The 13,290-nt window shown below is 33.8% G+C and overlaps 2 protein-coding genes and 1 non-coding gene across 7 annotated transcripts; 1 reads left to right on the top strand and 2 right to left on the bottom strand.

Annotated features, from left to right (window-relative positions):
- Positions 1–966: 966 nt before the first annotated feature.
- On the top strand, positions 967–6,354 carry LOC110719691 (ubiquitin carboxyl-terminal hydrolase 2-like). Its single transcript, XM_021898670.1, has 6 exons — positions 967–1,164; positions 1,965–2,012; positions 4,071–4,117; positions 4,939–4,985; positions 5,101–5,203; positions 5,306–6,354. Exons 2-6 carry the CDS (start codon positions 1,982–1,984, stop codon positions 6,089–6,091), a joined length of 1,014 nt encoding a protein of 337 aa, XP_021754362.1. The 5' UTR covers positions 967–1,164; positions 1,965–1,981; the 3' UTR covers positions 6,092–6,354.
- An 87-nt stretch (positions 6,355–6,441) lies between these two features.
- On the bottom strand, positions 6,442–12,521 carry LOC110719690. Of its 5 annotated transcripts, XM_021898668.1 has the most exons (12): positions 11,714–12,489; positions 10,708–10,871; positions 10,461–10,538; positions 10,046–10,125; positions 9,621–9,705; positions 9,067–9,486; positions 8,625–8,732; positions 7,576–7,643; positions 7,398–7,485; positions 7,244–7,315; positions 7,085–7,138; positions 6,442–6,905 (listed from the first exon to the last, which is right to left on the bottom strand). In XM_021898668.1, the coding sequence occupies exons 1-12, from the start codon at positions 12,279–12,281 to the stop codon at positions 6,825–6,827; spliced, it is 1,866 nt and encodes a 621-aa protein (XP_021754360.1). In that variant the 5' UTR covers positions 12,282–12,489; the 3' UTR covers positions 6,442–6,824. The 5 variants fall into 5 exon arrangements, 2 of the variants coding, with proteins under 2 accessions (XP_021754360.1, XP_021754361.1); XM_021898669.1 differs by lacking the exons at positions 6,442–6,905; positions 7,085–7,138; positions 7,244–7,315 and having other exon boundaries at positions 7,596–7,643; positions 11,714–12,520; XR_002511156.1 differs by lacking the exons at positions 6,442–6,905; positions 7,085–7,138; positions 7,244–7,315 and having other exon boundaries at positions 7,417–7,485; positions 9,057–9,486; positions 11,714–12,520.
- On the bottom strand, positions 12,378–12,450 carry TRNAA-CGC. Its single transcript has one exon. It is a non-coding gene; the product is annotated as a tRNA-Ala (tRNA).
- Positions 12,522–13,290: the final 769 nt, after the last annotated feature.

Raw genomic sequence — 13,290 nt, 5'->3', positions numbered from 1 at the left:
AACTACAAAATAGTGATAATCATTAAAAAAAGTCACATGTACAACATATAATTCCATAAACACAAGTATATATATAAATGAACATTTATAATTACATAAATGAACATTATTACAACAGAACAAATATAAAATATATTCACTAGTTAAAATGTATAGCATTTATAAAACAATGAAAATAATTGAAATTCACATGTACAACATAAGTATTCAAATACAACTACAATAAACATATACAAGTATTTTAATACATAAAAAATACATTAAATATAAATGAACATTTACTGTTACAGAAGTGATCATTATTTTAACTAAGATTATTTTTTTACGACGCACAAAACTGGTAAAAATAATCGAATAGCAAAATTAAAACAACAATATATACTCATACGAAACGCACAAAACTGGAATAAACAACAATCAAAAATACAAAAAAAAACCCCGAATTAGATGAACAATACAAACTAAATTATTAATCAACTAATAACAACAATAACAAAACCAAAGCATTATCAAAATTAAAGTCAATACAACAAAAACTATGAAATTAGATCATTATAATCATCCAATTACAATTGTAAAACAAAGCATTATCAAAACAATTGACTAATTATCATTAAAAGTAAGGATTACTTATATTGATCTCCTTGAAAGAAGAGAGAGAAAATTGAAAAACAATAAATCAAAAAAAAAAAACCAAGGAGAGAGAAAATGAAATTGGTGAAAAAGAGGAGAAAGAAAATGAAATTGGTGAAAGAAATGAGAGAGAAAATGAAGTCTATAAAAATGTTTATATACAGTACTTATTTGAATGGAAGGTAAAGAAGTGAAGGAAAAAAAATTATGCAAAAGTAGCTGCTTGATAAAACGACGTAGTATAGAAAGGGGATGTAGGAAAAGCTACATACACTAGAGTCTAGTTAAAAATTTGTACAAATAAATCAACAAACAATCCAATAGCCCAATTCAATGTATTCGTCTATCTTCTTCAGCCCAATTTACACCCTTTCACTAGAGTGAGATTATCTTCCTTTTTCTTCCTCAGTTTTCTTCTTTCTCTCTTTCATAAACCAGCTATTTTCTCTCTCCTCGGGGTTTAGGTCTTCCATTGTTGCACAACGCCAAAGCAGCTCCACAGTTATCTCTCATTGAAGATTTCCTCTTCAGGTTTTTCTCTCTCTTCGTAATTCAATTCCATCATTACATTCATTCAATTCTATATTGTTTGCGAATTTCGCTCAAATTTGATTAAACTGATTATATATATATTTTTTCGCTTGTATAATTGGTTTTCTGTTGTTGATTTTAGTGTTAGAATTCGGAAAGATGAAATAATTCTGTAAATTGAATTTGTGATTCAAAGTTATGGAAAATTGTAGTCATTAGATAATTCATTTTATTTTATGTTCTTCTGATTTTTGTTTCCTTACGTGTTTAATTGTGATAAAATTTCTTTTGTTGATTATTTTTATTGTTTCTGGAAATTAAGGCTTTTAATCGGTGTTCTATTTATAATATGAAGCTCGAACAATTATCTTAGGTTAATTATTTAAATTTTATAAAAGATTAATTTTCTATTTTTTCTCGAATTTTCGGTGTTTATCATGTGAAATACGGATTTAAAGCAGTGATTTTTGATGAATTTTCGAGCTCTTGATGATTTTAAATCATAAAGAGTATGAACAGTGGACTGATAAGAGTGTGGATAGTCCTAGCTACAACTCTGAATTCGTAATGTTAGGGTTTTAGTGCTATGAATGTGAGCAAGAGAATTTTTGGTGAGGACTTTTTTCCATTCAAATACAATTGGCGATCATGCTTAAAATAACTCTTATTAGGACAAATTGCATGAGTGTCTGAGTAAAATGTGGAGTGACTGACATTTTTTCGAGTTGATCCTAAAATGACGGAGAGACATATATTTGGGGAAGGTATTGATTTATATTTGTTTCTGTTTTTCTTCACAGGTCATTTGTCTACAATCATGTCGTGGTGCACAATCGAGTCTGATCCTGGTATGACTTTTTTGCATCTTTTGTGAGGGTTGAATCCGTTGTAGAGATTTTTTGATATCTTGTTGCTTTAGCGTATAACACGAGAATTCAAATCTTGACTTTGTTATGTCAATGCTTATCATCCAAATAATCCTAAGTTGATTTCCAAATTCTGATTTTGTGCGGATTGTTTCATACTTGTTTAGCTGATAATTCCTTTCTGAATTCAAATGTCTAATCATTAAACAAGTAAGTGTGTAAGGGCTGCACCAGCTTAATTATTATTTGATTTTTTTCCTCCTAGAATTCCGGTAATCATTCTAGCAATTCTTTTGTTTATATACTACTCTAGCTCTTCTTGAGTGGAGTTTTTGTGATGACGAAACTGGCCTTATATGGTTTGCATTTAAAGCTTGGATTTGTCGATTCTGTTTGGTAATGTGGTGTGGCTCTTTAATGGATCAATTGATATGCAGTTATTATCGAACTAGTGAGAGTTTTACATTACTAAATTCGTGCGAGTACTTAATTTTGAAGGATAGAGGAAATTTGCCGAATGATTATGGAACAAATAGTAGACTGTGGTAGCGAAATTGATCTTTCATTCGTCGGGAAAGAGTGACTTAGCTGTAGGAAAAATGAGCTATTTTACTTGGCATTATTGCTGCTGCACTAATGCACTTGTAGTGACATGACTTTGCATGGAAATACGGAATCCATACCTGACTTTTGTTCTAGTGTTTTGAAATGTGCTCAACATGAACGTATCTCAATTCCATGAAAAAAAAGAAAGAAAAAAAGCCCCTAGGACTGTAGTTTGTCCTATTACTTCATTATGTTAATTGTTTTATATACCTGTTTTATTGCCTTCCTCTATTTCCCTTCCCACAAACTCCTGTATGCCTAATGCTTGACCATCGTTTTGCTTTCATCAGGACAAGCTTAATGCTTGACCATTGTTTTGCTTTCTTAGTTCTTCTGTTTGTTCGTGTCTCTCCTTTCTCCCATTCTATGGCTACTGAACAGACCAGACTTTAGAAGCCTTGCAGCCAAGTGCTTCCCCGAGATCTGAGACAAGAGATTGATCTTTGGGAGAACTCCCCAATGATCTATTTTTCTCATACTTGCCAAGGCCTCATGTGGCATTATGCGACTAATGGATAAATGAAGATCTAGCCACTGTCATTTACAAAAGATGCTATTGAAAGTTTGAAACTATGACTAAATGAATTTCTTAAACTTCTCCTTCTAGTGGTTTCCATAATTGTTAATAGGGAAGATTTTCTATAGTTAGGGATGACTGTTTGTGATGTACTAAGTGATACAAAATGAAGTTTTATGCCAGTGGTGATTTTTGCAGTAATAGATTCATCGGTGATTGTATGGTAGGAACCAAAGATGGATATTTCCTGGTGTAGGGCTGCTTTCATATATATGAAGGCAGTACTGATCTAGTGGTTGGGTTCATGTTTACTTTTTGTTTTTGCTACACGGATTAAACCTCCTGAGACATGTTAGTTAATTTGATGTTTCGTTTCTCTGTTATTGGTCTTGGTTACAAGCCTCTTATTGGGTTACCTTACTTAGTTTCTCATCTTTAGCAGCTAAAACAATTAAAAGATGAGCACAAAAAACAGAATGAACCTAGATTTCGGTGATGCTGAGCAATATTGTTGTCGATTAGTTTTAGGTGATTTGAGATCTACACAAAGTGTAAAAGTCAATGATAACATTGACAAGGAAGGGAAGTCGTGTGCTTTTATTTGGAATTTGTATTTTTGCAATGAATGAGGGATTTATGACCTAATAATTTCCTGTTGACTGTTATTTTAACACTTTATTATTTGAACTAAAATTTAACGCTTCCTACCTATGTAGAAAAACTCAGGTCAGAACACCTGAATCATTAATCTGTGAGATATTTCCGATTATTACTTTACTGAAATTTCTTTGTTTTGGAATGTATCTGTAAATAATAAATCGCTTGTATAACCATGAATTTTTCTTCATTTCCTTGCTGGATGTTCAATTGAATGGTTCTTTCAATATTATTAATGCAACTGACGTGTTGAATTTCAGGTGTATTTACGGAACTTATACAGCAAATGCAAGTGAAGGGTGTTCAGGTATAATCTCTCAATATCTCTAATCAGAGTATTGTTGGTTATTAATTCCATATATAGTTCTTACACGGAGGTCATATGAGTATGAGTTTTGTTGTGTAAGAATAAAGCCCCAATTAATGAGGCACTTGGTCTTGATTAACTATAAACAAATTACTCCATTCATGACGTAAATGTCTTTATGGCTCATTTAACTTTTCCAGCTAAAAATCAGCTTCAGGTGTGGTTTTTAGTTTTATTTTTAAGGAATTGGAAAGTCACAAAGCCACACCGACTTTCATCAACTAGTTACTAGGGTTTGGGACTAGGATATCAAGCTACATGTGTTATTCTTGATAAGAGAAAAGACTTGGGTTTTTAATAATAGATGTTAGTAAATTGGCTAAAAGCAAAAGAAGCTATGGAGTATTATAGGGAATTTTTTTAAGTAAAAGTATGAATTACCTAAATTAGAACAAGATTTTCTTGCTTCCAATCAATTGATTATTTATGAATATTTACTAGTTTCAAAATCAGAACCAAGCTAGCTTGTTGGAAAAAACCTGCCTTGTATTGAACTTGATGTAGAGGACATTATTGCTTACTTTTTTACTGGTGTTTTGGTTGCTTCTGGCTTTCTGGATATAATTAAAAATCTAGAAGGTTCAGATTGATGCAGACATGAGGTTTTTACATTGTCCCTGATTAAAGCTTTGGCACTTGTACGATGAATTGGGCTCTGCAAACTGATTTGTTTGAATAAATGACACTTGATTGATGCACTGATAACAATGAATATTTTGTGGTCATGTACTGATTTATGCTCTGATATTATGCTGATCCAGGTTGAAGAACTGTATTCCCTAGATCTGGAGACTCTGGACAGTCTGCGGTGAGTTGTCGTCTCTAGTGTCATTGAATACACATCAATGATCTTCCTGTTTATCAAAATTTTTATTCATGCAAAATAGTGATGCATGTTGAATCTCATATTTTACCAATAACAGGCCTGTATATGGGTTGATATTCCTGTTTAAGTGGCGTCCTGGGGAAAAAGATGACCGTGCTGTCATCAAGGAGCCAAATCCCAACTTGTTTTTTGCTAGCCAGGTAAGCATTTAAGTACGAGTAGTTTATTTAAAAAAATTTATTTTTAATTTATTTTTCTGGGGAAAAGCATGTAGTAAATTTTGTGCTGAACTTGTTTTCCAGGTTATTAACAATGCATGTGCGACGCAAGCAATTTTATCTATTCTTCTAAATTCTCCGGACGTTGATGTTGGCCCAGAGCTGTCAAATCTGAAAGAGTTTACCAAGAATTTTCCATCCGAACTTAAAGGTCTGGCTATTAACAACAGTGAAGCCATTCGCACAGCACATAATAGTTTTGCTAGACCTGAGCCCTTTGTCCCCGAAGAGCAGAAAACTGCTACCAAGGACGATGATGTCTACCATTTTATAAGCTATTTACCCTATGAAGGAGTCTTGTACGAGCTAGATGGGCTGAAGGAGGGGCCCATTAGCCTTGGCCCTTGCACTGGGGGACAAAATGACTCGGACTGGCTGCAAAAGGTTCAGCCTGTCATCCAAGAGCGCATTGAGAAGTACTCAAAGAACGAGATAAGGTTTAATCTTTTGGCCGTCATCAAAAACAGGAAAGAGCTGTATACTGTGGAGCTTAAGGAGTGTCAGAGGAAACGAGAGCGCATTTTACAACAACTCTCTGCTGCACAGACAGGGACTGCAGAGGTACTAGAAAACACCAAACTTGAAGAACTTAACCGGCAACTCGCTGAAGTAAATGTTGGTATTGAAGCTGCTACAGAGAAGATTGTAATGGAGGAGGAGAAGTTCAAGAAGTGGAGAACAGAAAACATTCGCAGGAAGCATAATTATATTCCATTTTTGTTCAATTTCCTTAAGATTCTTGCGGAGAAGAAGCAGTTGAAGCCTCTCATAGAGAAGGCGCAGCAGAAGAAAGTAAGCAACTCCACTTGATTCTATGAGATCAGGGAAAGGCTGGGTTGGTCTGTTTTATTTGTGAATTAACTGTCAATTGGAGAATGCCTCACAACATTACTCATGTACTCCCGATGATAGATGCTCTATTTTGTTGTTTAATTAGTGAATTCAGGCTCTGCAATTTATTGTATCGAGTAAGGCATGTTTAAACTTTTTCAGTTGCTCTTCTCTTATGCTTGGCTTTCTCAAGGCCTTTGGATGAGTCTGATCAAATTGCGTTCCAATGTGTGCTCGTTGAATTATTATTCAGTATTTTTTACTTTTTTGGATGTGACGTCATCTCTTGGCACTTAGTGTTTTTACACAACAATCAAAACGAGAACATCTAAAAGAGGAAAAACTGGCAATCGTCAATAAAATTTCTAATGTGCTACTGATCTACCATTTGTATAAAACAATTTAGATATCTAATTTATTTATATACTTTATACGAAGTATTAAATAAAAAAATACAATGATAAACATCTTATGCAACAAAAAAGAGAAGTGTAATGAAAATTTTGGCGCTGCTATACGTTCAAATTTAAAATATGTTCCGGCACCTTGATGTAAGATCCTATCTTAGACTCTGATCACTCGTAATTGCAAGGTAATCTGCAGATTGTTCGTTAGCACACCGATGTATAGCAAAATACTATTCAACAGACGGACAAACACCTAATTTGTATCCAGTGAATGATAGTTGCGATTTGAAAATTTGCACCTTGCCTCAGACCTGTTCTGAGGATAGTGATTCATTGCTTAGGAGCCTTTCTACCTCATCGTTTGCCTCAACTTGCTGTCTCCATCGCTGATTTAACAAAGAATGTACAGAAGAAAAATGCCAGAGCAGCAAGTTAGTGATAACCTTAGAGAACATTATTCTAGTGGGTAATGCATTCGATTGAAAAAACAAGCATTCTAAATACAGTACTGCAAGATTCAGCCCCAGGATATGTGATAGGAAGGAATGTGAAATCCGAGACTAACCTCTTCAAGATTTTCCAATTCCATTAGTTGCTCTATTTGTTTGGCAATATTTTCCTGTAAACAGAAATAATGAAAGTGTTATACTAGTAAATCTTATTGAAAAGATTATTTCGCACAGGAGGAAGGGAAAGCAGGAGATCTAGTTGAACTGATGTTCACCGTATTGCTAGAAGCTTCGGCTGCAAGAACATCTGTGTCCAATTCCACCTCAATTTCTATCATAGAAGATATCTGCAACCAGGAAAAAAAAGTGTTGAAACAATGTAATATGAACATAATACAAGCTCTGTAATATTCAAGTGGTAGAACATACCCTGGCATAGCTATCAATAAGCTCCATACGTCCTTTAAGGGAGTTTTCCAGACCTTCACGCACCCTTTTGATTCTATTTCTTCTAGCACTGTAAGAAAAAGGTATTACATCAACTCTCTAAAATATATCAACTTCATAAGACCAATGAATAGTTATGAAACTTTTTCAGTGTAATCACCGGTAAGAAGGTTCACCCACGGCAAAAATTTTGTTCTCCAACTGGCAGATTCGAGCCAACATCCAAACCTGGCAGGAGAGAAAAGTTATACTTGATATCAAACAAATGAACAATCTAAAGAAAAATTGATTTAAGAGAATGTGATCTTTGGCTCATTGATATAACCGAACTGTATGCAAGCTCATACCAAATCCATGATACTAAAGTAGATTAATACATTGATGCTCACTCTTCTTTCATTCTCTTATGTCCACACTATACGTAGTCATTAAAATTTCAGTACACTAATTCATCACATGAAGTAATTGCAAGTCTTTGTTTCCTTTATTTGCTTGGTAAATACTAGATAAATGGGTATCACGAGAATGGTATCTGAAATATGGAACTCGAATAAAGCGAACACAGGAATTAGAACCTCTAAATACCAACTTAAATCAACTATAATGCCCGTAAAAAATAACCACGATTTTAATACATCAAAAGACCTCCATTCATTTTATTTGCTTTCAAGGGGAAAAAAAAAAAGGTTCTAAAATCAACTTAAAGCTCAAGCTGCATTAGCCCATAAAGAAGCTAGCATAGTCATATTATTCCATAGCAAATCACGCAGAATAGTTACATCCTTAAAAAATCGACCATATCTTTCCAGCTAAAACACATTATAAGACTGTCATAACTGCATTTCACCAAATAAAATTCTTCTCTTTCATCCTATCAAAACCAACCAATTCAATCTGTAACAACTCCTGATTTATCAAAGAGCTCATCCAAGTCTCACAAAGAATTTTCTACAAAGAAAGCTAGCCAGTTCACAACGAAGGAAAACATGTGAACAAGACTCACAGTTAGCTCCATTCATTTTTTTTTAACTCATGTTGAAATTATAATGCTCAGGAATTATGAAAGATTGAAAGCCATGAACTTTAATCAAGACATTATTACTTGATTTTCTTTTGTTTCTCTTCTGAATGTTCATCAGGTGATCACAATCTACAAATTTAGAATCAATCTACATAGTATCAGTAGAGGGATCATTATATTCCACATACCTCATTTTCAGCAGTATCTTTAAGATCCTTGATGCGAGACTGAAGCAAATCGTACTGTGCCAGAAGTTGCTGCTTTATAGCAATTGCGTCTGCCATCCTCTGAGGCAGCTGGAAGCAGAGACTACATGAGAGTCATATTTTTTGTTCACGTACAAAAAGATTTGGCTTGACATAATTTTCTTTACTTCTTATTATAGACAGAGGAAGTTACTTGATTCCTTCTTTACATCTTACTATACTTTGATTCTAGATTTTTTGGTGTGTTGATAACCAAACAAAATGAGACGAAATTCCGGAGAATTAAAGAATAAATGACCGTCCTGAACCACTGCTATATACTTCTATTAGGGCTAGGAATGTAGTCATGTACCCCATCCAAACAAGTGAGAAGGGAAAAAATAATCGAAGGCACACTTAAGAGCATGAGCATACATAGGCTTACCTGCCCCAACTGTGGCAAGACCACCGTGTTTAAAGTGGCACCTATGGCAAAAGAAGCTGCAGCTGCAGCAGGCAAGAGCTGAGGCAAGCTGGGGTTAATAAAACCAGAGGCAGCATCTCCAGAGGCCAGTAACACAAGAAGTGGAAGGACAACGGATGGATTAAGCAAAGATGGTTTGCTATCTGCAGAAGGGGCTCTTAGAAGAAGAGATTCACGGCTGTCTCGATGGTTTGTCAAGCAAAGAGGTTCTGAAGGGTAATACTTTGGGGCTTTAGGACTAATTCTAATGGGACCAACCTCTCTGAAGACACTTGATGGAGCTGCTAGGGCTAAAGTGACTCTTTCTCCTTGCTGTGCTGGGACATCAGGTGTTGAAGTCGCAAATCTATGTGTGCGAGCATTTCCAGATGGGGTTTGGATCTGAAAATGTAAATGTAACTTATAAGATCACTTTCAAAGAAAAAACAATTACAATACACCTTGCAAAACAATCATACTACCGAAAATCTTCATGTTTTTCAGTGAATTAGAGATATTGTGTAAGAGTTTCATACCACAATAGAATGGACAGCAGAAGGAATTGTTTGCTTTTTTGTTCGAAGAAATCCCAGCCATCTTCTCCACGCTGGAATATCCATGCTGCGTTCGGCAGGATGAGATCCTTAGAGACAGTAAATGTAACAGGATCAAAACCACAAAACATACTTTTTCTTTCAGAAAACTGTAAAACAAATGCAGGGAGCTCTTTTTTTATTTATTTATTTATTATTATTATTATTTTATTTTTTTTTTATTTTTTTTTTATTTTTTTTTTTTTCATTTTAAATATTCCTGGCAACACCTTTAAAAGTATTTTGTAAACTATGCTTATTACAACATAGAATGGAGAAACAGCATAATTCTTTTCCAGTATCAAGTCTAGACATTACAAAGCTAATACTTCGTATTAGGGACTTGAAGACTAGATTTATATGCTAACCTGATTTCTTCTGACTCAATATTAACGATATCTCCAGAAACAAGCTCGTACTGGTAGCGGCACTTTGCACAAGATACTACCTACAAAAGATCATATGGAAATTAATTGAGCAATCTAATAGCATATAGATAACCAAGCACTTCATATCAGGGCCAAACAAGAGTGATATATGGTAATATTAATTGTGCATTCTCTGAATTCTTTTGATTTACATTAGTAGTGACTGATATTGTCTAAGACTGTTACAGTGAATTGGTGTCTGAAAACTTGAGTGAGGTGTTATTATATGCTTTTTCAGTCCCTCAACCCACCCCAAAAAAAAAAGAGTACTGCCATGACTGTAATATATATGAGCTCTTGACTTCAATTTTGATGCAATGTATCAGAAAACCACAAGAGACCTTGACATGCATACTTGAATACCCTGTTGGGGTTGTGCAACAGCAACAGCAACCATGCAAGTCGGGCATTTTATTATCTTACCAAAAGGGACCTGCAAATACAAACACCATTATTTAACAAATCACACCATGTTAAGTACAGAATCCCAAGAATTATGTGGATAAAATAAGTTCTTGTACGCTTCACCAAAGAGTACACCACTAAACACCATATCTAGTTACAAGATTATCAAATTTAAGCAAATTAAGGCTAGCTCTAACCTCTTCCCCAGGAGAAAGTCCAACTCGGCACATTTCATCAACGATTTTTAGGGCATCGGTTACCCTCAATGAAGCAGCTAGACCAATGGCTAATGTTGTGTAAGTGTTTAAATCCGGCCTTGGCCATTTCCATCTCGCAACAACGCCACCATTCTCCTTTAAGACTGCAATTTTACAATCCACAATCAATGCGATAACTCATGTATACTTACTACTTATAAAGCGTTAATGCCAATAAGATCATGACGCAATACAGGAGCAACTTAGATAGCAAATATTCATACCATACAAGATTACAAGATACAACCATGCTTAAACAAAAACTCAACCAAATTCACATCATATAATTGTACTACTTCACAAGATTCCATATATATCCAATGAACTGCAAAAAATATATATGCAAAGCAAGCATAAGAGCTAAATATAAGAATCTAAAAGTCGAAACATTAAGCACTTAACATTAGACAACATTACATTTTACATCTCTAAACTTCAACCATCATTACTTGAATATTTATTTGATATACTTCCTCTGTTTTTCAGTTGTTCCACTTTAACTCTAATTTTGACCATTATTATTAGTTTCCATTTTCCCAATTATTAATTATAAAAACTTGATATTGTACGGAAAAAATTCAACAAGTTTAAACTTAGAATGTAAATTGTGGCAAAACCGCAAAACTCCTTGTGGAACAATCAGTCGAATCAGAGATATAATTTATTGGAAAACTAACCTAATTTCATTTCTTCCTGTAATTAGCAGAAATTATCGGAAAATTGAAAATAATATATAAAGCTTATGCAAATAAGATTAATTATTAATCAAACATAAATAACGCCTATAATATGATTGTACAATTAGCAGAAATCATTGAACAAATGAATTATATGTATAAAGCTCATGCAAATAAAAAGATTAATCAGTAATCAAACAGTAACAACACTGATAAAATAACTATAATCGGCGATAAAACTGCATATATCAAAATCGTTTACATAATACCTTGATCGAAAGCCGAAGAACGCATAGCATTGAAGACAGAGAGAGCCAAATCAGAATTATTGCACAAAATTGCAGAATTAATAATTCTACAACAATCCTCGCAACTGACAACACCTCCAATTCCGCCATTTTCACTTCTACTTTCAACAATCATTTGAAGAACTTCACTCGCATACTTCATACTCGAAGCTCGACTAATCGCTTCATCATCCAACAATACCTTCTCTCCTCTTCCTCCTTCTTCTTCATCAGCGACGTCGTTTTGAGCGTTACTGGTTGAAGCTCGAACAGCGAAATTAATGGCGGAAGAATTCCAGAAATTGAGAGAAGACGAAGAAGAAGAAGGAAAGGAAGGTTCTAGATTGTTTCGGAGAAGGAAGAGGAACATGGTTTTATGGTGGTGAGAGTTGGAGGGAGGAGAGAGAATGAGTGGAGAAGTAAAGTTGAGTGCCATGGCAGAAATTGGAGAAGCTCTACTTTCTCTCTCCTCTGTGAGTGGGAGGGAGTTTATAAGAAGAGGATGACGAATGAGAGGTTGAATTAAAGAGATTGCCATATTCCACGTCATCAGACTGGATAAAAAGATTTAGAAAAAAAAAATAAAATTAAAGTCGATATTATAAAAGGGTTGAGAAAATAAAGTAATTAAAAAATTGTTGAAATATGGAGGTGCGGGGAATCGAACCCCGTGCCTCTCGCATGCGAAGCGAGCGCTCTACCATATGAGCTACACCCCCTCGTTTATTAATAAGTCGAGAGTGTAAATTATATAGTATACTATTCGTTTATTTTTCTATTGCAATGCCAAACTTTTTTACTCTTATTACCCTCCGTTTTTTAAAATGTGTCATTTTGACTTTTGCACTATTCACATATCATCCATGACCTATTTTTTTTACTTTTATAAAGTAAATAAATGTTATTATATGATATATCATTAGATTAGTCACAATGTATATTTTCATATTAGGTTAAAATCCCGTGCAATGCACGGTTGATAAATATTTTTGATAATAGTATTACAAAATACTCTGTACAAAGTATATAAAAGGTATGCAGAAATATTTTATTTGGGTATATATAGAATATGATTATCAAACTGAAAAGAAAATATCATAAGGTATAAATAGTTTACTTAAATATTTTGCCAAAAAAAAAAAAACAGCAAAATAGGCGGGAAAATTTTTCACAAGATAATGACAAGTGTCATTGGTTATTCGCTTTTAGTATAACTTAATAGATTATAATTTTGTTACATTTTTACTTTTCAGAAATTATAGATATTAAAGGTCAAAGTTGCATCTCGGCAAATGTTTCAATTCGATCAAAGTGATGCATTTTTAAAAAACAGAGAGTATGTAGTTTTTTTATAAAAAATAAATAAATAAATAAAATTTATCAAATAAGGAAAATTAAATAATTATGTCTCAATATATACTTTTAAAATATCATAATAATGGATTAATGGCAGGGCTGTCCCAAAGTATATGGAGGCTCCGTGGTGCGATGAAATATAAATTGCGCCCTTATTCAATTGATAATATAAAATTAAATGCAACTTTTTAACAATCACAATT

The sequence above is a fragment of the Chenopodium quinoa genome, unplaced genomic scaffold (assembly GCF_001683475.1).
Source record: "Chenopodium quinoa cultivar QQ74 unplaced genomic scaffold, ASM168347v1, whole genome shotgun sequence".
Classification (NCBI taxonomy): Eukaryota; Viridiplantae; Streptophyta; class Magnoliopsida; order Caryophyllales; family Amaranthaceae; genus Chenopodium; species Chenopodium quinoa.
The sequence above is the reverse complement of the archived record's forward strand: the minus strand, read 5'-3'. Positions and strand labels throughout refer to the sequence as shown.